Here is a 27,033-nt window from a genome sequence, read left to right on the forward strand (position 1 = left end):
TGTCGACTGTGACTGCGAGTCCTGAACTCCGATTCCAATTTACGAACAACGAAGAAATTCCGATTCCAACTGAGTTCGTTTTCGAATCAGGGAAATTCCAGTTCCAAATTTGTTATGAACTTTAACAAATGCTTGCAAGCTACGAACATTCAGAGTATTCAACAAAGAAATCGATGAAATTGATGAATTTGGGTTGCGAATCTGTCTTGAACAGCGAACCTCCCAGCCACGAATATCGATGATTGATTAACTGGATGACATTGAGAATGGTTTAGTTGACGACATCGGGATGATTGTTGAAGGTTGGAGGAGGAATTTTGATGATGAACGAACTGTTATCGAATTCTCTATAGTTATGTATTTGCGATTGAAGGTTATTAATATATTTACAAGTTAGATTAAATGAGTGGCTGAGAATAATTCCCCAATTCTCAATTTTTTTTATTTTCTCAATTGAACTTATATATATATATATATATATATATATATATATATATATATATATATATATATATATATATATATATGGGAAAAATGAATATATCTTCAAGGGTATATAGTTTAGGTACCCAAACATTTAAACTACGTCGTTTGGTAAGGGATATGATTTATCACAATTCCGATTATTTCTTCATTTTTCTAAGACTTCGAGGGTGTTTGAGATTGCTTTAAAAATAACTTTTTGACTTTTTACTTTTTCAAAAAATCAAAAAATTAAAAAGTTGTTTAGAGAGTAAAAAAGATATTTTGAAAACAACTTTTAGTTAAAGGGAAAAGAAGATGATTCAAAATGTCACAAAATACTTTTAGAGTAATTTTTTTTATTTTATTTTATTTTATTTTTTTTTTACATCCAAACACATTTTAAACATTTCCTTTTGAAAAAGAACTTTTACAAACACCCCCTTCGTCTGCTAAGAATCTTTCTTATTCAACATCGTTATTTCCAAAACATCGGTTCTTGATTAATCCCAGGAACATTTTTTTTTCGTTTTATTTCTCTGGTTCAAGGATTCTAAGAGGCACATTTCGTATCATCAGGAGCGACCCTACATACATTCAAAGGGTGTCCTTGGACACCCCTTACTTTCAAATTTTATTTACACAGTATATAAGACTTTCTCTAAGGACACCCTTGAATATTTTGGAATGACACCCATGAAATTTTTAACCAAACCAAATCAATAACAATAATCCATATATAATTGTAATATATTATAAAAATTTATCACATGGAAACGGTGAGAAAAAATAGGAAACGGAAAGTGAGAAAAAATATAAATAACAACCAAACAACCGAATAATTTCACTATCTCACTAATTTTTCATATAAATCGAGTTTCCCGGATCGTACACCACCACTGCCCGCCGTCCTTGACCTCCACAATCAACCGCTATCTTGCTCTCCGGTGCTCGCCGCCACATCCCGTCGCTGTCCTATTTACCTCTCTATAGTCTCCTTCGTCTACTAACATATGCTTCAACACCCTTCTCCGCCTCTCCGGTTAGTGGTGCTTGTTCTACAGAATGGAGTAGTATTTCTTCTCTTGGAAATATTGCAAGTGGATTTTGAGTGAGGAGTGAACAAGATTTGAAAAGCATTTTTCCTGTAAATTGGAAACTGTGAGAAAAAACATGTTGTCCGACAATTGATAAAGGTACTATACTTTTACTGTAGGGTTTAATATTTCCTATTATTTTACTATGTCCCATATTTTTATTAGATAATTTAAAAGTTTTTGATGTAAAGAATATAAAGATTTAAACCGAAACTAAATTTAAGTTTAGACCAAATTATTTATAAATCTCAACTCAATGACATATTCGAAATAAGAAGTGATGTTAATTCATGTTAATAACTTATATTAAATTTTATAAATATGAGTATTAATACATAACTTAAAAACATAGAATATTTTAAATGTGATGTTAGGTCATTAGTTTTTTTATTTAATACAAATGTTTGTATATAGTTAATAATTGTTACCGATATTTGTTTTATCATTAACTTTGATATTTGGTAATAACCAAGGTATTACGGACAACCCGATCCAATAAAATATATATTTTTTTCAATTTTTTTGTCACTCTATTTGAATTGGACACCCTTTAGTTCAAGTCTAGATTCGCGTATCATCTCCCATCAACGACCATGACGCCGTTTACATTAACATGGCCTTATTTTTCTGCTTCGTTCCATATCACATCTATCGATAAATCAGAAGATGGATTCGATGATATCGCATTTATCTACACTCAGTGTGAGTCCTTCGATTCTTCCCAACATATTTAATCACAAAGAAATTCATCTTATTTCTATTAGGTTTTTTTTTTTTGTTATTATCCTATATTTATTAATTTTTTCTGGTTAATCACGTCACAAATTGAGGTCGTTTTTTGATTGTATCTAGGAATGTACACCAAGTGCTTGATTAAATGCCATAGTGAAATTTTGTGTCAATATAGCTTAAAAGCATAGGTTGTTATCGATAATGGGCATTATAAACATAGATTTTTACAAGCATAACCTGTTAGGGAAAGTTAGAAGTACTATACGAACCAAATCAGTGTTAGATTGGTTTTCTTGGAGACGTGTAATTTTATCATACATGATTCAAAAATTTGTAGCTATGAGCTCTTGAATTCTAACAGTTATGATATTCTTCCATCTGTGACACAAGGTGATATATATAGTTTGCAATGGACACAAACTGCCAGACAAGTGGCAGTAAAGAAAATGCTCTTCACCTTTACTATGCCACCGACAAAAGTCATGTTGTGTATGCCCAGCCTGCATATGTGAGTGGATGGATGTACATCAATGAACAAGGACAATATTATGGTCCAAACATCTGATTCTAATGAATTAACTAATTCATCTATTATGTGTTTTTGTGAGACTTCAGTAAGGTGAAAAATCATGCTGGCTTTTTGAAGATGATCAGGGAAAGAAACATGGTCGCCATTCTCTTATGGAACTTTATTCTTGGCATCATTATAGATATATTCATGGTTCAGTGATGGTAAGACATGCTTAACAAGATTGAAAAGTATCAAACATCTTTCTAGTTCATAGACTTGAAGTCATTTAAATAGGTTATTTGGGGAAGAAGATAAGTTGTGCACATAAGGTGCTCGATGAAATGCCTGAGAGAAACTCAACATCAGGTGTTACTATGGAGGTGGGATGATTGGCGATTGGGCTCTCATGTGCCCTGAATTCATTCAAGTAACTCATCACCTCCATGTTTCTTATGAATACTTTATTCTTGCAAAGAGAGAAGATATCATGGGGGAGTTTCTCAAGTAAAGTGAAATCAACTATTTTCAAAGAGAGAACCTTGAAGAGAAAAAAAATGATTATTTTTAGAATAATGGTTTGTTAGCAATTTATTAGAATAATTATTTGTCATTTCAAGTCACTTTACTCATTGTGTATTTATATATACGATTTTTTTTATGAACCAAACATCCATGAATGGTATGTGATTATTGATCATAATAGATGGTATTTCCCACGCTCAACAAGTGTTATGGATCGAGATAACAGATTTACGGATGTTTTGACAAAAAGTATATAACCATGTATTTTGTGGATTGAGCTGAAATAGCAACAAAGTTACATTTTTAACCCAAAATAACAACATACTTTCATGTTTAACCCGTAATTGCAGCAAATTTACATTTTTAACCCAAAATGACAGCATACTTTCGTTTTTAACCCGTAATTGCAGCAAATTTACCTTTTTAACCCAAAATTACAGCATACTTTCGTTTTTAACTCGTAATTGCAACAAATTTACATTTTTAACCCAAAATGACAACATACTTTAGTTTTAACCCGTAATTGCAGCAAATTTACATTTTTAACCCAAAATGACAACATACTTTAGTTTTTTCACAAAATACCCTAATACTTTCGTTTTTTTAACAAAATACCCTCGTGCTATGTTTTTTTTTTTTTCAAAAAATACCCTAATTTTTTCGTTTTTTCACAAAATACTTTCATATTTTTATTTTTCACAAAATACTCTCATACTTTAATTTTTTTCACATATAAAAGATTAACACCAAATTGTTTTATATTGAATATAATGGAAACATTATACATAAAAAACACAATAACAAACAATTGCAATTTGTGAGAATTCTTGTCAATTTCAATTTGTATGAATTCATGTGAATTACAATTTGTATGATTTACCTTAATTGGCTTCCATGGAATCGGAGCAGAAAAAAACCATTCATTAAAATACATTACAACCCGAAACAGAAAAAAATCATTCGTTAAAATACATTACAACCGATGACCTCATATTCAATTCATTTGTTGCTTTTTATTATCAAATTTTCATTGTTTGCAATAAGTTGGATGAAGTTCATCCAAGTTAATCCAAAATATAGACTTTTGAAGGCACCATGAAGTTAGCTCTTTAGAATAATGAATTGCCTAAATTAGCTATAACCAATCAAATTGTTTTTAACAATGAAGTATATGTCTTCAGCAAAAAAAAAAAAAAAAAACGCAGCATTGCAGACCGCACACAGGACCAAAAAATTGAAATTAAGGACTACCAATAACTTTGTAAACTTAATATATGTGTATGAGTTGCAAACGATTCCAATTAATACCAAAAACACAAACCTTGAAACATCGCAATTAGTTGATATAAAAAACAAATGATTCGAATCAGGGGAAGTCACATACTTGGAAGTCGTTGAACGAAAAAAACAGGGAAGTAGTCGATTCCTTGTCAATTGCAATTTTTTTGATTTCAATTCGTTGTGAATTGCAATTTTTTTTTCAGCTCCTTGAATTGCGATTCCAGATTGTATCATTCGTTTTAAGTTGATTCCGATTTCTTGATGATGGAACGATTCAGGAGTGTGATCACGTAAGGAAACTACGTACTTTTTTTTTAATGATTTTTAACGATTCAGGAGTGTGATCACGTAAGGAAACTACGTACTTTTTTTAATGATTTTTTTATTTAGAAAATTAACCCAATAATCAAAACTACTATGTAGTTTTAAATAATGGGTACCTAATCTTATATACCCTTAAGAGTATATTCACTTTTCTATATATATATATATATATATATATATATATATATATATATATATATATATATATATATATATATATATATATATATATATATATATATATATATATATATATATATATATATACATATAGTTTAGTTAGTTTCGTTTTTATTTACTTGTAATATTGTCACAACCCTATTATTTTATAGTGTGAAAAGTAACACCAAGTTTGACCGTTTGAATATAAAAGGGAAATGCGTGCCTATTTACACTTTGTCTATTATACCGGGAAGAGGATTCCACATTTGAATCCACATCAAGGCAAAATATTGCTCAAATTAACTATTGCTGAAACGCGTCCCTATCCCACCCAAGTCTCTAATCAAACACATCATTTTTACATTTAATTCCACACAGGATCCCTACTCCCTAGTTTTCCAATCTTTCACGAAGACTTCGTTTAGCAAATTAAGACTTGATTCAATAGCAACTGAGGAGCATACTTCAATGGCGTTTTCTTCAACATCATCCACTCGTAAGAGCTATAGGTATGATGTATTCCTGAGCTTTAGGGGTGAAGACGTCCGTAAGCACTTTGTTGACCATCTTTTTACTGCTCTTCAACGGCAAGGAATTCACACTTTCAAGGATGATCCAAAACTCGAGAAAGGAAGAATGATCAACCACGAGCTCCTAAAGTCCATTGAAGAGTCAAAATTATACATAGTTATATTCTCTAAGAACTATGCATCTTCTTCATGGTGCTTGGATGAGCTGGTGAAAATTATGGAGTGCCAGAAGGAGACCGAGCAGATTGCTTACCCTGTGTTCTACGATGTAGATCCCTCTGAAATCCGCAAACAACTTGGCCCAGTTGGAGAAGCTTTTAAAAGACATAACAACATGAAAGAGGTCAAGAAGTGGAGAGGGGCTTTGAAGGAAGCAGCCAATCTGTCTGGGTGGGATTTGAGAAAAACTGATGATGGGTAATTAATTAATTCTTTATAATGTTTCAGCAATAGTAGTTTATTTAAGCAATATCTTGCTTTTGTTTTTTTATTTTATTTCTGGTTTATGTGCAAATTAAAGGGATCATCCATGGAATCTCATATCAAAACATGAAAAGTGAATATGCATATGTTTTTATGTGTAGCCATTGAGTTATTTTTAATGTCCGATATTGGGTAAGCTAACCGACTCATCTTCTTTATTTTACAGGCATGAAGCTAAGGTTGTGAGTAAAATTGTACAAAAGATATCGCAAGAATTACACTTCATTAATATGAAAGTGGAGGAAAAATTAGTAGGCATGGAGAGCCGGATAAAAGATATAGTTTCCTCTTTGGAAATGGGTGTTGAAGACGTTCGTATGATAGGTATAAAGGGGATTGGAGGAGGTGGGAAGTCAACTTTAGCAAGAGCTGTTTTTGACAAAATATGCATTTTGTTTGAAGGCAAAAGCTTTGTCGACAACATTAGGGAAGTTTCAAAACCATCTATGTCTGGGTTGCCATCATTGCAACAACAAGTACTTTGTGATGTGTTAAATGATAGAAGCATCACTGTAGGGAGTGTTCATGATGGGAAAAGCACAATGCAAAATTTGATGTGTGGCCAAAAGGTTCTTCTTGTTTTAGACGATGTGGATCATTTAGACCAATTGGACGCATTAGCTGGTGGGATTAATTGGTTTAAACTAGGAAGTAGAGTTATTATTACAACAAGAGATGAGCAAGTGCTTATAGCACACAATGTGAAACCGATTCACAATGTGAATTTGTTATCTAACAAGGAAGCAATCTGCCTCTTCAGTAGGTATGCTTTTGGTAGAGACATTCCGGTTCAAAGGTACAAAGACTTGTCCCTCAAAGTTGTACAGTATGCCGCTGGTCTTCCTTTAACCCTCAAAGTTTTGGGTGCGTCTCTTTGTGGTAAAGAAAAGGTTGAATGGATAGATGTACTACGCAGACTAAAAACAATTCCTCTAAAGGAAACATTGGAAAAATTGGAATTAAGCTACAACAGCCTCGAGGATGATTACAAGGAAATATTCCTCGATGTTGCATGCTTACTCAAAGGTTGGAAGAAAGATGATGCAATTAGAGCACTTGAAAGCTGTGGATTTCATGGTAGGAATGGCTTAAGAGTTCTTGAGCGAAAATCCCTCATAACTATTTCTCATGATCAGGTGTTAAGCATTCACGATAGCATAGAAGAAATGGGACGGAATATTGTTCGTCGTTTGCACCCTAATGAGCCCATCAGACATAGCCGATTGTGGACTAGAAGAGAGATTGAAGACACGTTGGCTAATGACTTGGTAACGATGAGTTTTTTGCTTATTTAGTTATAACCCAAGTTTTATGGTCACTATATTCTTGGATTACAGGTTACCGAGGCGACAGGAGTTCAATTTCAGGAGTTTCTCAGTGATCTCTCATTTCTGTCGGGTGTCAAGTATAACAGCACTTCTATATTTCTTAAAAAAGGTTTTGGAAACATGAAGAAACTTAGATTTCTTCACGTGATTTCTTTCCCTTGTTATGTGTCTCAAGTCGGCCAAAACTTCCCAAATAATTTACAATTTCTGAGTTGGAAAGGTTACCCTCACTGTTGTCTACCCAAAACATTTCAAGCAAATCAGCTGGTTGCACTTGAATTGCCTATGAGCATAATAAAACAACTATGGGAAGATGGAGAAAGAAAGGTAGAATGCCTGATTGGTTACTGCTTTTTAATAAGCATGTAAAACGTAGTTTTTTGAAACTGCTTGTGGCTTTTCAAGTAAAATAACTTCAAAAAGCACTTTTTAAAACAAACATTTTTTAACTTATTGACTTATTATTTTTTTGACTATAAAAGATTATCCAGATGTTTTTTAAAAAATTTCTTTTACCACCACTATAAGCAAATAAGGACTTCTATCTAAAAGCACTTTAAGAGTTCAAAAAGTACTCCCAAACACCCTCTTATTACTACCAAGAGGGTGTTTGACATTCCTTTTGAAATGTCTTTTTAGACTTTTGGCTTTTTCAAAAAGTCAAAATTTTAAAAAGTTATTTGGTAACTTTAAAATATCTTTTAAATTAACTTTTTGAGAAAAAAAAAAGAAGGTTGTTAGAAGTCATAAATCTGTGACTCTTAGTAACTTTTGGCTTTTTTTTCCTTTCCACCCTTAAAAGTTTATACAAACAAATTTTAAAACTTTGTTTTGGAAAAAGACATAAATCAAAAAGTCCTTTTCTAAAAAGGATTTTTTTAGTTTAAAAAGCTATCCCAAACACTCCCCAAATTCATCAGATTTTTCTTTCTTTCTTGCTCATGATAGGTTCTTCAAAACCTAAAATTTCTTGACTTGAGTAATTCGAAATTGACGACCCTTGATTGTGACTTACTTCCGAAACTCAACAAGTTAAAGCTTAAAGGATGTGGTAATTTGGTAGTCTTTCATGGGCCCACCAAATATCGAAGAAGGCTTGTCTACTTGAACTTACATGGTTGCAAGGGAATCAATTCTCTTTTATTTATCAAACACCTGAAATCACTTCAGGTTCTTGATCTAAGTGATCTAGATCTGATGGAGCTTCCAGATATACTTGAAGGCTGCAAAAATAGTTTGTTGGAGTTTAAAATTTCAAAGAACAATATCAAAGAGCTGCCCTCATCAATTGGAGAGCTTAAAAACCTTGTTTCTCTAGATCTCAGTTGGTGCAAAAGCCTCAAGAGTCTGCCAAGAAGCATATGTGGTTTACCACGTCTAAAAACTCTTAACCTTGAAAATTGTTCAATAAAGAAACTACCCGATGATTTTGGCCATTTAGAAAGCTTGGAATGGCTAAATTTAAGGGGTACACGTGTCCGATATCTCCCTAATAGCATTTGTATGTTGAAGCATTTGAAAACCCTACTTCTTGCAAGGTGTAGAGTTTTTAAGGAGTTACCTGAGGATCTTGGCCTATTAGAATCTTTGGAAGAACTAAGTTTAGCATGTTCCAAGATACGAGATGTTCCGAATAGCATTTGTAAGCTGACACATCTCAGAGAGTTTAACCTACGTTACTGTGATCAACTCAAAAAATTGCCCGATAAACTTGGAGACTTAAAATGTTTACAAAGGTTAAATGTACATGGTACACGTTTAAGTAATCTCCCTGAGAGCATTTCGTTGTTGAAAGGTCTTAAAATCGTTGGATTTACATTAGGAGATTCATCCATACACTCGTCTGCCCCATATACAACAATGAATAATAATAACTCAGGCGTCCTAAAGAAGTATGCTGGAATTAAGAGTATTATGGCATTGCGGCAGAAACTTCAAAACATTGATACCCGTGATATAAGGTGCTCTTCATATTTGTCTTACTTCTTATTTGAATTTTAAATTTTAAATGGATATGTTTTATGTATAATCAGTAGTTATATAAAAATAAATACTATAACTATATGGCGTTAATATTATTAGAAAACAGAAATAAGTATCACGAAATGAGCTACCTTTTCCGTTCCATTATTATCTAATACCCATGATATAACGTGCTCTCCATGTTTTCATTGTAATATATTTTTTGCACTATTCAAGTATTTTAAACGGATAATATTTTTTGTTTCTCACTACCCAAGTATTTTGAATTATCAATTAACAGTTAGCTTAACTGAGACCTGGATGATTATCTTGTTGGGAAATTCTTTTGTTTTTCTCTTATGTTTATGATTCAATGGTTTACAGAGAAGGAGAGACAGAAACAGAAACAGAAATAGAGACAGAGACAGAGGAGACACAAGCTAAGATACAATATGCGAGTGAAGAAAGTCAATTTTGAAATGAGAAAGTGAAGAAACTGAAGACATAATATTGTGTGGAACAGGATTTGGGACTTAATTGTGAAGAGTAAACTCAACTCGGATTTACTAAACTCTATGTTGATAAGGAGAAATTGTTGTAAAAATATAGGAACTAGACGTTTAATTTCAAATAAAAGGTAAGTTTGTTATATAAAAGTAGTGAGAGAGCATATATGAAATTGATTGTGATCTTTTTTTTTACTATAAAAAATGAATGAAAAAAAAAATACATCTTGGAGATTCTAATTGTGACATCACCCTTAAGTTGGATTCGTAATGTTTTGAAGAGGCATCTCGCATTTTGGAGATTATAGGTTACATCTTTATGGTTTTGTTAAAATTTTAGTTAATTGGAATCGTGTACATATAGGCATCAACATGATCGTATCATCCAAAAGTGTATTCCAAATGAATGACAATCTCAGGCGTTCTACACATACACATACACACATTGAGATTATTGATCCATTTTCTACAATGATATGCTTGTATATAGTGAAATTGTATGTGGGCTTCGTGACAGGTCATTCGACAAATGCATAACCCACTTCTACTGGTGTAGATTTTGGGTTTCTGGTGTTTGATGGAACACACAAAATTGTTTAATTTTTTGCCTTCGTGCACTTTTGATTTGGGGCACTACATTGTAATACTATATCATGTTCCGAAATATTAGAAATAAATGTATTTGTGTGTCGTGATTTGAAGAACACTAACCGCTTGTTTTATTAGGTTGGTTTATTATTGGGATTCTTTAGTTACTTGGTGTTACTCCAGCGAAACAATGCAGAAAAAACAGAAACCAAATGCAGAAACTAGAACCTTGATAGTAGCTAACTTTTTTGTTTGTATTCCCGTTTTGCCCTTAGACCCAAGAACAAGCAATGACAATAACCAAGATAAAGAAAGTAAATAGAGAATGAAGAACAACAGATTTAACATGGTTTAGCAATAACCTGGAAGAGAGAAGACTTTGTATTAGGTTAAGAAGTAATTTACCTCACTTTTTATCCCCTCTTACAAGACTTACGTTCTATCTCTCTTTATAGATGAAACAACATATAAACAAAAATAAATGGGCCTACAAACATTTGGGCTATTAACTAGGTCATTTAACCCAAAACGGTTGGGCTAACCCAAGTCAACTCAAGCTGAGTACTTGGGCCGACCACTTACAATTCTTCACCTCGAACAACATTTGATAGACCTCAAATTTTGGACGATACACCAAATAAAAAAATTGCACACCTTGATATGTAAAACTCAATCCAGCTGCACCATTTGACCATGGTTGCCTACGCCGTACCCTCATCTGGGTTCAAGCCACCTTAGTTTACTTTACCGGGTGAAAACTCCACCTCACCTTGACATGTCCCCGCAATGTCATTGCCCTAAAGGGCAATCAACACTGATCAATATGAAGCAAGTTCAAGCAATATGCTTAAACTTGCCACCTGGTACCATCTTGGTTAACATGTATGTTGGGTTCTCATAAGTGTGCACCTTCATAAGAGAAATGTCACCATCCTCTATGACATCCCATACAAAATGATATCTGACATTTATATGTTTGGTACGAGCATGATAAATTTGATTCATAGCTAAGTGAATTGGACTTTGACTATCACAACACAAGTCTACACAATCTTGCTTAAACCCCAATTCATCTAAAAAAACCCCACAACCACAATGCTTCCTTTATACCTTCTGTTATAGCTATATAATCAGCCTCTGTAGTAAAAAGCCCTAATGTTTCTTGCAGCATCAATCGCCAACTAACTGGAGCACCATGTATTTTGAACACATAACCAATAGTAGATTGACATCTATCCAGATCACCAGCATGATCTGCATCCACAAATCCAGTAATTCGACATGTATTCCCACCAAAGCATAAACCAATATCAGTGGTTCCTTTTAAATACCTCAATACACATTTCACAGCTTTCCAATGTGCCTTCCTTGGGTTCGCCATGAACGTGTTGACCACACTGACCGCCTGTGAAATATATGGACGTGTATAAACCATGGCATACATCAGACTGCCTACTGCACTGACATAAGGCACACACTCCATGTACGTCTTATCTCCTGTTGTAGATATAAAATACATATACATTTTAAATCATTTAAAACTTATATAAAATCTTTCATCCATCATAGATAGCAAGTATACAGATAATATGCACACATAGCACATAGTTTATATAAAATACTTCATATCTATGTGTAAGATGAAAGCAACTATGCATCCACTTGAAAAGGTGTAGAGATGGCAACGGGGCAGGTTTGGGACGGGTTTTGGTAATCTTGCCCCCGTCCCCGAATTTGAAAATCGATCCCATCACCGACCCGATTCCCAACGGGTATCCATTTACCAAACACTATCGGGTCTGCGAGTATCCTAACGGGTTAACGGGGATCCCCATTTAACATTCAAATTAAGAATAATTTTGATGCAATGATAATACAAAACCATTAGACTTAGTGATCCAAACATAAACTGATATCCAAAATAATTTTCATAATTTACAAAACCATTAAGAGCAGACATATTTGTTCTGATATAAAAGTGGTTACTAGTGGCAAAAAAACAATAAAGACACTAGCATTCATAAACCATAATATCACTATTACTCTAAGTATTATGAATAAAAAAAATGTCAAAACACTAGAACTACAAATAAACAGGAAGCTATCTCAAGAAATTATCTTTAAATCGTTCACAACAAAGAAGATAACTCAAGGAAATATATATATATATATATATATATATATATATATATATATATATATATATATATATATATATATATATATATATATATGAACGGTTTCAAGTAACGAGTTTCGGTTTCGGTTTTGGTTTCGGGTAATCGGGATAGGTATTTTGTTTACCATCCCCATAACCAAACCCGTGAAAATTTTCTAAAAGCATACCAAACCCGATTAACCGAACCCAAACCCGACCATGATATGTCGGTTTTCGGTTTTCACCATCGGGTTTGGTTTCTTTTGACATCCCTAAAAAGGTGGTGACTTGGTACTTGGACAGCAGTTCGTTATCTCAAAACAGTTTCCTTTGACAAAACCTAGTATCATTACCTCTAGGGTTTAGTCTAATATTCACCGAGACTAATTAATGGTCTAGATATTATTACTATTATATAAGTGTTAAACAATACTCTTCACCCACTATGTACAGACAGGGCCAGACATAAAACACCGGAGGGCAGGACCATTTTGGCATATAGCACTTCTAAAATCCAACAACCCTATGCGGCCTTTTAAACCCGATTCCCCATACCGCGAGTGGTTAAAAAGATAGTATAACGACACTTATATAACTCACAATAATAGGCCAAATAATTACTATACGGTCCTAATAACGTTACTATAATTAATTAAAAGTTATATTAAAAATAGCGTAGGCGTAGCTCACTTATAACGGGTTTTCTCGAAAACCGAGCTTCGCTTGGAGCACTGTTTCCGAGTTGAAAAGCTCTTTTTTGGGAGCCTTCTGGCGCTCCGGGACTTGCCTCTAGAACTTGGAAGTTGCTAGGGATTAGGAGGGAGAGATTGGGGGTGTTGAGAGAAAAAGAATTGGAAAGATGTGAGTTTTTGGTGTGATTTGCGCCTCTATTTATAGGCTGAGTTCAGTGCGAATGCAGCGCGCTCCCAAAACGAACGCAGAGCATTCGCAAATGCGGCGTGTTCCCTAGACGAACGCAGCGCATTCGTTGCCAAGTGTCACCATCTTGTTCCATGCCGTGGGGAAGAAGGTGTGGCCCAGATTGCGCCACGTGTCACTCACAGATTACCCCAAAAACTAATTATCTTCTAGAATCCGTAACTTTCGCATACGAGCTCCGTTGTTGACGTTATTTATATCCACATGTAGGCGGCAACATGATTTATAACTTTCGCTTAGACTCCGTTGGCTAATTTTGACTTCAATTTTGAAGTTATATTTTTAACAGGCCGGGACAGGATTGGTCCGTTAAAAATTCATAACTTCTTCATTCGACGTCCGTTTTCATTTGTCTTTTTATCGTTACGCTACTATTAACGAGATCTTCGATTCTCGTTTAGGTTGTGTTGGCTAAATACCGCTCGTTCTAAAATTCAAACTCCAGGCTGTATCCCACTAAGTCGAAACTTTGAAAAATCATAACTTCGTCATACAAAGTCAGAGGCGTTCTTTTTATGCTTCGCTCTCGGTTTAACATATTCTACGAATTTCGTTTAGATCACGGTAACGCCCTGATTCTCAGGTATTGGTTAAATAAGATTTAAAACTCTACTCGACAAGTTGGTTGCCCTACTCGTCGAGTAGCAGCGGGGTGGGGTCGCGTGTTAAGTGACCTACTCGACGAGTAGGAGTTGGTAGATGAAACCCTAAATCCCGGGGTTTTGCACCCTATTTAAAGGAACCTTAGCCTCCCTTGGGCCTCTTTACAATGCTAGAGAGCCCTTGAGAACCTTAATACGCGTGTGTGTGTGTGTGCCCATTGTGTGTTGAAGCTTGAAAAGAGGATCTTTGGAGGGAGAAGGCTTGGAGGAGAAGGAGATTGGAGCAAGTAGAGTGTGGGAATCAACACCTATCTCAGCTATCATCTTCTGGAGGTAACCAAATCGCATTTTTCCTTGTGGATCTCTTCTATTGGTTGAGTTTTAGGGTTTTGTGGAAATATTAAGTTGAAAAGAGGAGTTATGGGTTAGATCTGTGGTTGTAACTTCAGATCTGGACCCTCCTTGGATTCTAGAAGCTGGAAATTTCAGTTTTGGTCATGATTAAGATCCCTCTTGAGCATGAAGCTCCATTAAGAACTTAAAATAGGCATTTAGAGCCTTTATAGCCATGCATGCACGTAAAGTTTGCAACTTTACGTGATAAGCATGCCCTAGAAGCTTGGATCTGTGATTTGGAGCCGCTGCATGGCCCAAAGCAAGTCTATATGGAAAAAGGAATGAATGGACTTGGCGAGTCACATGAAGATGGTTGTGAACTCGACGAGTTGGATGAACAACTCGGCGAGTCCGATGAAGATTGCCATAAGACTCGACGAGTTGAAGAACAACTCGGCAAGTCGACAAGTCGGACGAGTTGAAGAACAACTATGGCCCAGTATGCATGTTGATTGATTGATTAATTATTACTGATATGGTACTGTCAGTGTGGTATTGGTATTTTGGGGGTAGATCACTAAGCCCTCGAGCTTACAGTTTTCAATTTATTGTTTCAGGTACTTCAGGAGATCATGGCAAGGCGAAGGAGTGACCGTACCGCTCCTCATCCTTATGATATGATTTTGGGACACTCTGATGGATATTGATTTGAAACCATTTTTGTAAACAATGCTATTTGATTTTATTTATGATTAAAAAGTTTAAATTTGGCGTAAAATCTATGGATGTTATAAGTTGGTATCAGAGCCTTTGTTTGAGCGAATTGAAGGAACACTCGTGTGAATCCAGTCTCAAATCAAGGAGATTTTTGGAATCAAAATAAAGGATGGAGGATGTAGAGGGTACGATCAGCCGTAGCCTGTAAGTAAACCCCAAAATACCATACAGTTATTTGATATTCTGATAAGTTAGAACAACATGCTAGTGCTAGGCTAGGGATCTTCGGGAATCACATGATAGATTTGCCTGATTTATGATGCCTATTAGCCTAGGGTTTCCTGTATGTGGAATTGACATCATAACTGTAGATGTTTAGTGTATGCATCACGGTTTTGCATAATAAAGACCTTATAGCCTGAGAATGTTGATTCGGCCTTCGGGTAGGATTGGATATTCGGAAGTCTATTGGGTCCAACGTTATGTGCAGCTAGCATGCACTAGCACTGCAGGCAATGATGGAAGTTTCATGGATGAGTGAGTCATGAGAAGTGGTGGGACTAGATGCAAGATAGTTGATATTCCTCTAGAAGTGAGGGTTGAGCGCATTTCTATGTTGATGATATTTTTAGGGCGTTATGGTGATACTTGAGACAAATATGGGTAGGTGCGGAAGGTAGTATGGGCCCGTACTACTGAAAGCACAGGACCCATACGCATAGCAAGGAAATCACAACCCCTACGGTTTGTGGGTCTTGGTCTCCCGACATTGTGTATTCATCTGATGACTTGTGTATATATTTCAGTATGGTGGTGACGAGACGTGTTGCTTTTGGATCCGGATCAGGATCAGGATCGGGGTCGGGAGACGAAGGGTTGGAGGTGCCAGTAGCACCTGAGCCCGTGGTATAGATAGGGACCGAGGAGTTGGATGCCAGGATCCGAGAGATTATGCATGACGAGATTGCTGTTGCGTTCCGATCACAGTTGCCATAGATGTTTGGGTCGATTAAGACCGCGATGGTTGAGTACTTTGATGAGCGATATGCAGCTCTAGCAGAGACAGTTATCGCTGCAGCCACTTCGGCTGTAACTGTGGCAGTGTTGGGTCTAAATATTGGTTTATACTTTGCTTTTCTAGGAAAATATATTTTTCTGGAATTTTGTGGCTGTGTACAGCTGCACATGTGTGTGCGGCCGCACACCCTGTGTACGGCTGCACACGCGTGTGCAGCTGTACACTCATGTACGGCTGGTGTCTCATATATATAGGGTGAGGAGTCATGTGAGTGTACGGCTGGAAGAAGAGAAAAAGAGGAGAGCATATTATAGAGAGAGAAAGTTAGAGAGAGAAAAGAGTGTGTGTGGTATGTGAATCTTGTATTTGGATCTCCATTCTAATCATCAAATAATACAAGATTCATCATCATCATCTTCTTCTTCTCTTCTATTTGATCTAACATCATCCAATTGATTGGGATTCCACACCATCAATTGGATCTGATTGATACACAAACAGATTTGGGGACTTACAATTGGTATCAGAGCTTGGATTGTATAAGTCAATTTTGTCAGATCTGGAGCTTACTTGATCTTATTTTAAAAAGATATTTGTGTTTTTTGATAGATCTCTGAAAAATAAGGGGGGTTTGTTCTTTGTATTTTTCATAAAAACGAGTTTTTGATCAAGTTTTGGAGCAAAAAATGGTGAAAAACGTCGAATATGTTGAAGGTGTGCGGCTAGCAGCCTCGTCCTTGGTCTCACATCTCGTTCAGCGTACATTTAAAAAGGAAGCTAGGGGAAATTGAGGGTTGCAAGTCTTGAACCCGGGTCTCCGATTTCAGTAAACACGCCTCTTACCAGTTGATCTACCAAGGAACTCGTTAAACATCTCATTCCTTTTAAACTTATTGTCTACACAACACAAAATAAATCAAAAGAAATTCGAGGGTTGCAAGTTTCGAACCCAGGTCTCCTCCGAACTCAACAATCACCCCTTCCAACTCTTCTAGGCTGCAAGTTATACAATCCTTCCCAATTTAATTCATAAGGCGTCTTTATTTCGACCCTTCTTTCGCATTTTTTACATCTTTAATCCAAAAATCAATTTTCTTTATTTTAAAATTCAATTTTCAACAAAAAAAAAAAAAATTTGTTTTTAATTTTTGACTTTTATTTTTAACTTTTTACCTTTAAAATTTGACAGTTGACTTTAAATTTTGATTTTCTCGTTTGACTTTTAAATTTTCAAATTTAGATTTTTGGTTTGACTTTTAAGTTTGACTTTTCGGATTTGACTTTTAAGGTTGACTTTCTCGGTTTTTAAGTCAAAGGGCAATCAAAATATATAAAATATAATAAAAAAAAATGAATTCCTCAATCATTCCGGTCAATGAAGTTTTATGTACTCCATTTTGTGAAACTACTATTAAATTTCTCCGAGATGAAATCGATTTATTTAAAAGAGAAAATGAGGACCTTAAATATGAATGCTATACTCTAAGGAAAGGTCAAAAACCCTTAAAAGCACAATTAGAGGCCAAGACTAACGACTTTAGGAAATTACAAGAAGATTACAGCAACAAGTGTGAAAATTACGATCACATTAAGAAAAAACTTGTTGTTGTAACTGAAGAACTTGACGCTTTGAAAATTAAGTGTGAAAAAACAGATGTTAGTTTCAAAAATTATACTGCGTCAAGTAAGACAGTCGAGTTCTTAGTTGAAAAACAATTGAGTTTTAAAGATAATCAAACCAAGGGTTTAGGGTATCACAATGTGCCACCTCCTTTTAATGACAACTATAACCCACCCTTTAAGACCAATGAGGAAGAGACACTTGCTTAGTTTGGCCCACTCCCTAAACCGGCTCCAATTAAGACTGAACAATCAGGGCCAACTGAGGCTGTTGAGGTGAAGAATACTGATGTTTCTACTTCCTGTGCAGGTAAAGTAGCGGAAGATGAGAACAAGGAGAACACTATTGAACAAACCAATGTCTCCTTGAACTCTGAATCTGTTGTTTCTAACTCAGTTACTTCTGATCAACTTGTTGTTGGTAAAGACTGTTGGAATAGTGTCTAAGACTGCAACTATATTTGGCAAGTATTTGACCCGGTTGTGCATGGTCCTTTTGGGTTGCCTTCACCATAGCAACTTGACAGGATGATTTATAATGAGAGAATGAATATTATTAATATATTATAAGAATAATATAAGGAATAATAATATTGTTATTTGATTAATATAAGTCATAAATTAATTAGGAATTAATTTGGTGACTTAAGGAGATTAATTAAATATAAGGGCATAAACTGTCAAGTGTATGATAGTTATACTTTGGGCTGTAATTCCTTAAAGATGAGGAGTGGACGGTTTTGAGGACTTTGGATAGGCCTTAAAATCGTCCAAGGCTTATCATGAAAGGGATTAGGATTGCTTAGGGTCTAAGTTATCCAATTAGGGTTTAAAGGTGAAACCCTAGGAGCCTTACAAGTATAAATAGACCCATAGGGTTGATGAAATCGGCACTCTTACCCTTGGAAGAACCCTGGCCGAATTTCATCTCCCTCCCCACTCTCTCAAATCATCCTCTTGCTAGTTGGTGTTTGTAAACCATTAGAGGAGTGACAATTGTGACTCTAAAGCTCCAAGGACAAGAAGATCAAGCAAGTGATTCAAGGTAAACTTATAACTCTGATTTCTTATTGTTATTATGGTAGAATAACCATTAGAAGTCTTGGATTCATGCATGTTCAATTAGAGAAACCTAGATCCAAGCATTAGGGTTTATATGTGCACATAGGAATGTTCATATGGCCAAAACCCATCAAATACAGGCTACCAATTCACGCTGAACAGAGTGCCTGCTGTAATTGTGCTTGTAGGAGCAACCAGAAACAAGGCAACGACACGCCACTAGGGGCAGGAAGAAACAAATTCACAGTGAAGAAAAAGACATGTTTTCACTGTGGAACACCTGGACACATTGCCAGAAATTGTCCTAATCGTGCATACGTTCCCTAGTATGTACAAGGCTGGAAAAATGCGCAAAGTGGGAGATTCTACAAAAGACGTCCTTCGAGGTCACGCTCAGAAAATGGTGACTGGAATGCCACGAAGGGCAAGAGTTCAACTCCCAAGGACAAGAATCAAACTCCCAAGGGCAAGAAGGGAATGTCGGCCAAGAAGTCCGATCCAAGAGATGCTCCCGTGAAGCCAAAATCAAAGTCATCTCAACGGTCGAATTCAAGTTCAAAATCAAGGGCTGAGCCACCCATCAGATCAAAAAAGAAATGGGTTAAACCCAACTACAAATGGGTTCCGAAGGCTCAATCTCCCAAATCATCTAATGCTTCTAATATTTTTACATCTTCTGTTTGTGATAAGTAGGATATGTCATGGGAGAGAGTATTGTGCAAAGATGACAAAGGTCGACCTAGTTTCAAAATGGACTGGGTTCCAAAGACCAATTGATCCCGCTCTGTGTCGGAGTAGCTATGGAGGCATATCATCAGACTTTGGTTTGTTGATAGTGGCTGTTCCAGGCACATGATAGGAGGCATCTCTCAACTGTATAACACTCGGAACTTTGTTTGAGAGTATGTGTCCTTTGCGGGAAAGGAAGGAAGGAGAGGATCACACATGGGTTTAGTGCTTAACAAAGTGAAGAATTTTCGAATCTGTTCTGAGATTATACGTGCTGTTCTCAGACCTTCTGGATGCAGATTCAATCGGTGAATTACGGTTTGCGTTTTCTTCTCTATACTCCTGAGTTTATCTAACACTATTTCGTTTTAAAGACAAATTTTCAATCTTTTATATTTTCATTAGTAAGTATTGTTTGGGATTTGGGAAGTGATATCAAGAAAGTGATAACGGGCAGTCTAAACATGAGTAAAGGACTGAAGGTGAATTGTCTAGGCTCTGAGTTCGATGTGCTGGTAGGCACGAAAAGTTTAATGGACTTGACTAGGTGCAGATGAACTTAAGGGATCTAGAGACTTGATCAATCTTGACCTAGATAGTTCCATTTAACCTTACTATACGACGTTTGGATAGGTTGAGCAGGGAGATATACATGAGAATCATCTAGTCACATTAAAGGAACCCGTATCTAGAACTGTGGTTTAACTTTTCCTTGATGTACGGACTTTGTCCTTAATTCCAATATTGACGGGGCGACTCGGGAATTCCGATAAATTAGGTCTGTAGAAAGTTATTTTCTTTCTTTCTTTCTGTTAGTCATATGTTGCCTCCTCTGCGTGATTGAAATACATCCGACCTGGATTGCAACATATGCAACTCTGTCTCTCTGCATCTTCTATCTATGCAATTCTTTCTGTCTGTTAGTCATATGATGTCTCTTTGCGTGATTAATAATCCGACCTGGTACACAACATATGCAACCTTCTACTTCTCAATCCCTTTAAAACTCTAGTCAGTTATATGTTTCACCCTCTACGTGATTGGAAGAGATCCAACCTGGGTGTACAACATATGCATTCTAAATCAATTCTTTCTCCTAATAATTGTCTGCTCACCTAAAGTAAGGAGTATCTCGGAAGTTCTTGATTGTTGGGGTATATCAGGAAGCGGGAAACACAGGCTAGTACAATTAAAATTGAACAATTATAGATTGTCTGTAGATCTCGCTGCTCAACTTAGGTGGACAACAATATCCTTGGTTGTCGTCAGATGAATGGTCCTTAGGAAGTTTTATCAACTTGTCTTGTCACTTATAGCATGTCCAAAATTTGTCATAATTTTTCGTGCTTAAGTGGACCACAATACCGGCGATCGATCAGATCTATTCATGAAGGGGAAGGTACTGACAAACAGATTAAGACTGTCTAACAACTTTGATCCCAAATATTTTTGCTTTTGTTAAATTTATTCATAGTTTTCTTCTATGCACAAATTTAGAGGGAGAATTAAAAAAATTCAAAAATCAAACAAAAATCAGAAAAATTTAAAAATCAAACAAAAAATAGAAAATTAAAAATAAAAAAATAGTGTTATTTTTGTTTTTTTTTTTTTTCAGAAAATATAAAAAACCCAAAAATATTTTTTGTGTGCTAATTTTTCTTTTAGTTTTGTTTTGTCTTAAAAAATGAATTCATATGTAGATGAGACTCATGGAGTTTGTATCGAGATTTCTAAGCCGAAGCTTCATCCGTAAGCATCGAAGAATTTTCATTCGAAGGAGCAAGAAATGAAGATTATTCTTTAAACATTCAATCCTTCAACCCCAAAAGCAAGGTCAAGCTGCGCTTGAAGATTATGTGACAGATTGCATTGAAGCCTCCTCAATGAATATGCTGCTATCTATAAACCTGCTGAAGTGATCCAGAAGATTCGTTCTCTCTGTTCTCTCTGAAGATTCTCAAGCTGAAAGCGCCATCTTTCATGAATCTCTACAAGAAGCCTCCTCACCCAATGTGCGTTCAATGTCAAATTCTGCAGAAATCCCAACTGCTCAAGATGAAGTCATTTATTGAAGATTCATATGTTCATCTTGAAGCTATGAAGATATCAAAGATAAAACCTGAAGCCGAGCTCCCAATGAAGATTGACAAGAAAAGCCAACTATATTTTTAGGGGGAGATTGTTAGGTAAATTAGAAAAGAAAGCTATAAACCAAGGGGGAGATTGTTGGGTCTAAATATTGGTTTATACTTTGCTTTTCTAGGAAAATATATTTTTCTGTAATTTTGTGGTTGTGTACGGCTGCACTTGTGTGTGCGGCCGCACACCCTGTGTACGACCGCACACGCGTGTGCAGTTGTACACTCGTGTGCGGCTGGTGTCTCATATATATAGGGTGAGGAGTCATGTGAGTGTACGGATGGAAGAAGAGAAAAAGAGGAAAGCATATTGTAGAGAGAGAAAGTTAGAGAGAGAAAAGAGTGTGTGTTGTATGTGAATCTTGTAATTGGATCTCCATTCTAATCATCAAATAATACAAGATTCATCATCTTCTTCTTCTCCTTCTCTTCTATTTGATCTGACATCATCCAATTGATTGGGATTCCGCACCATCAATTGGATCTGATTTATACACAAGCAGATTTGGGGACTTACAGGCAAGGGTTGGAGGAGGAGCCAATAGGGCTTTCCAGTACTGGGACTTCGATAATACGAAGCCCCTGATGTTTGATGGTAAATAGGATGCGATTAGGGATATGAGGTGGTTATCTGACTTGGAGGGCTGTTTCTTCACGTGCTCATGTCCTGCTGACCAGAAGGTCATGTGTACCCTGAACCTGCTGAGGCTTGGGGCAAAGGACTGGAAGAGGCTGACGAATGGGTCGTATACTAATGATCAGCAGGCTGCTGTTACTTGGGAGCAGTTCAGAGATATGTTCCACACCCGCTACATTCCACGCATTGAGCAGGAGCGGCTTGCTCAAGAGTTTTTGACATTGAGACAGGATGGGAAGTCTGTGATGGAGATTACCCATATGTTCACGGAGAGGGATATGTTTTGCCCGGAGTTTGCTTCAGAGTAGTCTCAGATGACTCGTTATCTAAGTATGCTCAAGACTGATATTTGACAGTTTGTGTCTACACAACGATGTGATACCCTCCTGGATCTTTAGAAAGCCACGAGGCGGCGTGAGTTGGAGATAGAGCTGCAGCTAAAGGAGCAGCGTCAGGCACCGGCACAGTCTCAGCCGGCGCCTAAGCGGTCTAAGACCGCTGATACACGGTCTGGGGGTCATCAGAGCCACACTTGTGGAAAGTGTGGCAGAGTTCATTTGGGGGTTTGTCGAGCAGGAGGTGGGTGCCACAAATATGGCAAGGAGGGGCACTATGCCAGGGACTGCCGTCATTCCACCCCTCCAACAGATATGAGGATTTATTACCATTGTCATAAGGTTGGTCATGTAAAGACCAACTGCCCGCAGCTCGCCGCCAAGTCGGCGCAGGGTTCCAGGTCAGCTACTGCGAGGATTAGAGATGGGAGGCCAGTCAAGGAGGAGCCTCCAAAGACTCAGGGTTGTGCCTTCCAGCTCATGGCCGAGGAGGCCAAGGCAGCACCAGATGTGGTTGCTGGTACGTTTCTTTTCTTTGTCTCAAGTTATCGTCTTTGTGTTATGCTTATTGATTCTACCTGTGATTAGGTACGTTTTTAGTAAATTCCTTGCCCACTTTGGTATTATTTGACTTGGGGGTGAGTCGGTCGTTTGTATCTCAGACCTTCTCTAGGGGGTTCAGTGTGCCAATAGATGATCTTGAGTGTCCATTGCGAGTTACGATCGCCAACGAGCACGGGGTTTCCACTTCTTCGACCTACCAAGGATGCGAGTTGGAGATTTTCAGGGTGTCCTTCCCGATAGGTTTGATTCCTATCCTCATGGGGGAAGTGTGCGTGATTGTAGGGATAGATTGGCTTAGCCATTTTGGCGCCATGATCGACTGTGAGGGATAGCGGGTGGTGATTCAAACCCTAAGTGGGGGAGAACTTGTAGTATATGGTGAGGGCACTGGGTTGGGATTAGGGTTTTGTTCGGCAGCCAGGGCTCGATAGTATATTCAGCACGGGTGTGCCGGTTATTTGGTGTATGTGGTAGATACGCGGGTTAGAGAGCAGCTCTCAGTTTCAGAGGTCCCGGTGGTTAGAGAGTTTGCTGATGTGTTTCCGGAGGAGTTACCTGGAGTGCCTCCGGTGAGGCAGGTTGAGTTCAGGATTGATCTAGAGCCAGGTGCGGCCCTTATCGCTTAGGCGTTGTACCGACTAGCACCGTCTGAGATGCAAAAGCTATCATCTCAGTTGCAGGAGCTACTGGGTAAGCAGTTTATTCGTCCGAGTAGTTCACCCTGGGGAGCACCGATCTTTTTTGTCAAGAAGAAGGACGGTTCGCACAGGGTGCGCGTTGACTATAGGGAGCTGAACAAGTTAACGGTGAAGAACCGTTATCCGCTCCCGATGATATATGATCTTTTCGATCAGCTGCAGGGTGCATCTTGGTTTTCCAAGATTGATTTGAGATCAGGATATCACCAGGTCAGGGTGAGGGAGGAGGACATGGAGAAAACCACGTTTCGGACTCGATATGGTCATTACGAGTTTGTGGTGATGCCGTTTGGGCTCACCAACGCGCCAACAGTGTTCATGGATCTGATGAACCGAGTCTGCAGACCGATGCTCGATCGCTCGGTCATTGTGTTCATAGATGATATCTTGGTGTATTCCAAGATTCGAGAGCAGCATGAGGAGCATCTTAGGGAGCTACTGGAGGTTCTGAGGCGAGAACGGATGTATGCCAAGTTCTCGAAATGCAAGTTTTGGTTACGAGAGGTCCAGTTCCTTGGAAATCTCGTTAACTAGGAGGAGATTTTGGCCGATCTGGCCAAGGTGGAGGCGGTTATGCAGTGGGAGACTCCGAAGTCTCCCTCGGACATCAGGAGTTTCTTGGGTTTAGCAGGGTATTATCGGAGATTCATTCGTGATTTCTACAAGATTGTCGTACCCCTCACTCGTCTAACGAGGAAAGGGGTGGATTTCCGGTGGGGGCCTGAGCAGTAAAGGGCATTTGAGACCCTTCAGCGATGTTTATGCGAGGTGCCGGTATTGACACTCCCCGAGGGAGTTGAGGATTTTGTGGTATTTTATGATGTGTCCATCACAGGCTTGGGGGCAGTCCTTATGCAGAGGGGATGAGTGATAGCTTATGCGTCGAGACAGTTGAAGCTGCATGAGACGAGATACCCCAAGCACGATCTTGAGTTGGGAGCGGTGGTCTTCGCTCTCAAGATTTGGAGACATTACTTGTACGGGGTCCGTTGCACTATATACACGGATCAAAAGAGTTTGAGACACATCATGGATCAGACGAACCTGAACATGAGGCATCGCAGGTGGCTGGATGTGGTCAAGGACTAGGATTGTGAGATCCTTTACCATCCTGGTAAAGCGAATGTGGTTGCGGATGCTCTAAGCCATAAGTCAGTTGGGTCCTCTACCCCAGCCCGGTGCATGAGGATAGCAGTGGATTCCCCGCTGGTGGGTTTGGTCAGGGATGCTCAAACTGAGGGTACGAGACCAGAGAACTGGAAGTTGGAAAGAATTAAGGGAAAAAGTGTTGGATTAATGTCTAAGTCCATAACTATAATTGGTAAGACTTGACCCGACCCGGCATGGTCCATTTGGGTTGCATGGCATCATGCATTTGGATAGACAATAATGAGAGAAATAACAGTTAAGGTTGATTAATATATTATAAGTTCTAATATATTAATAAGATTATTTAATTAGTATTGATCAAGAATTAATCTAGAATTAATTAAGTGATCAAAAGAAGACTAATTAAATATATGGGTTGATTGTGTAAATCATCCATACTTGTATAGTGGGCTAATGCTCCATGGATAATCAAGTTGGGCTAAAACCCATAGGATGCTCCATGGTGTATTTGAACCCATGGATCCAAGGAAATGGAAAGCCATGACAATTAGGGTTTACCCTAATTGTAACAACTATATAAGATCATATTATTTGACAAAAATCGGCACTAAGTGATGAAGAGAAGGGCTAGCCGATTTTTCAAGTGTTCTACATTTCTCTCAAGGTTAATCCAAAAGCAATTGATGTTGTGTGAACCATTTGTGGTGTCACACTTGGGGCACTAGGCACTCAAGCTTCTTGAGAACATTCTACACCAAAGAGGTATGTATTCTATCTTGTTATATTCATTGTTTTGTATGCTAGATTAGGATAATACCTTGGATGTTCTTATTTGCATGTATAATAGAGAAAACATAGATCAAAGGTATTTAGGGTTGCATGTACACTTAGGAGTGTTAGAATGCTCAAAACCCAACAGTGGTATCAGAGCCTAGGCTTGTTTTCAGTTATACTTGATGCAAATTGCTGAAAAATGCTGAAAAAGTCGAATTTCGGGCATTCTGGGCACTGTACTCGCCGAGTCCACTAATGAACTTGCCGAGTCCATGAGTAAAATCATCCTACTCGCCGAGTAGGTTGCTGCACTCGACGAGTAGGAGCCCCAGATAGCATATATTCGGCTTTTTTTTTTTTTTGGCTAGAAATGGACTAGGAACATTACCCTAAGCTGTTTTTGGACTTATAAACTTATTTTTGATGTGGTAATGTTCATACTAATCCAATTTCAAAGATAATTGTCAATAGATTCATGTTTTGTATTAGTTTAAGTGTTATGCTAATTACATGAATAAGTTTGATTCCAATTATCTTGTTCTTATGAGTTGCTTAGATTAATAGAAAAGTTAATTGATTATGTGTTTTCAATCCATTTTAATCTAAGAGTTGATTCTAAAATGTGTTTTTGTAACTTGTCCTCAAGTTATATGAAAACTCACATTCAAGAATCATAAAACTCATAAAAGTTGGCAAAGGTTACAAAATGAAGAGTCTAGTTCTAATTAAATGGTTTTATGACTCCATAACTTGTCCTCAAGTTATGGAGGTTCAAGAGTCTCTTCATTAAATAATAAATAAAAAAAGTGTAACCTTAATTAATTCCATAAGTTATAAAATAAAGATAAGTTAATTCTTTTATTAGTTTAAAGTCTTCCATAACTTGTCCTCAAGTTATGGTACTTGAAGAGTTTTTGGATTAAAACTACTTTAAACACATAAGTTATGGAATTAATTAGTTTTGAATAGTTTCAAAACTTGCCCTCAAGTTTTGGAATTTGGAAAAGTTTTCTCTTATGAATACTTTAATTCCAAGTTAAGCCCTTAGAATTTTAAAGAGTTAAAATTCAACCCTTATACTCTATAATATTATAAGTTAATAATATAT

The 27,033-nt window shown here is 37.1% G+C and overlaps 2 protein-coding genes across 3 annotated transcripts; both read left to right on the forward strand.

The window, feature by feature from the left end:
• The first annotated feature begins 2,068 nt into the window (after positions 1-2,068).
• On the forward strand, positions 2,069-3,518 carry LOC111893809 (uncharacterized). 2 transcript variants are annotated; one of them, XM_023889893.3, is made up of 3 exons: positions 2,069-2,261; positions 2,682-2,799; positions 2,907-3,518. In XM_023889893.3, exons 1-3 carry the CDS (start codon positions 2,153-2,155, stop codon positions 3,019-3,021), a joined length of 342 nt encoding a protein of 113 aa, XP_023745661.1. In that variant the 5' UTR covers positions 2,069-2,152; the 3' UTR covers positions 3,022-3,518. The 2 variants fall into 2 exon arrangements, 1 of the variants encoding a protein (XP_023745661.1); XR_002850960.3 differs by having other exon boundaries at positions 2,072-2,799; positions 2,907-3,023; positions 3,097-3,518.
• A 1,748-nt stretch (positions 3,519-5,266) lies between these two features.
• LOC111893797 (disease resistance protein RPV1) lies at positions 5,267-10,132 on the forward strand. Its single transcript, XM_023889881.3, has 5 exons — positions 5,267-6,038; positions 6,271-7,372; positions 7,442-7,759; positions 8,381-9,393; positions 9,779-10,132. The coding sequence occupies exons 1-5, from the start codon at positions 5,560-5,562 to the stop codon at positions 9,870-9,872; spliced, it is 3,006 nt and encodes a 1,001-aa protein (XP_023745649.1). The 5' UTR covers positions 5,267-5,559; the 3' UTR covers positions 9,873-10,132.
• The last annotated feature ends 16,901 nt before the right edge of the window (positions 10,133-27,033 follow it).

This window comes from Lactuca sativa, chromosome 2, assembly GCF_002870075.4.
Source record: "Lactuca sativa cultivar Salinas chromosome 2, Lsat_Salinas_v11, whole genome shotgun sequence".
NCBI classification, from domain to species: domain Eukaryota; kingdom Viridiplantae; phylum Streptophyta; class Magnoliopsida; order Asterales; family Asteraceae; genus Lactuca; species Lactuca sativa.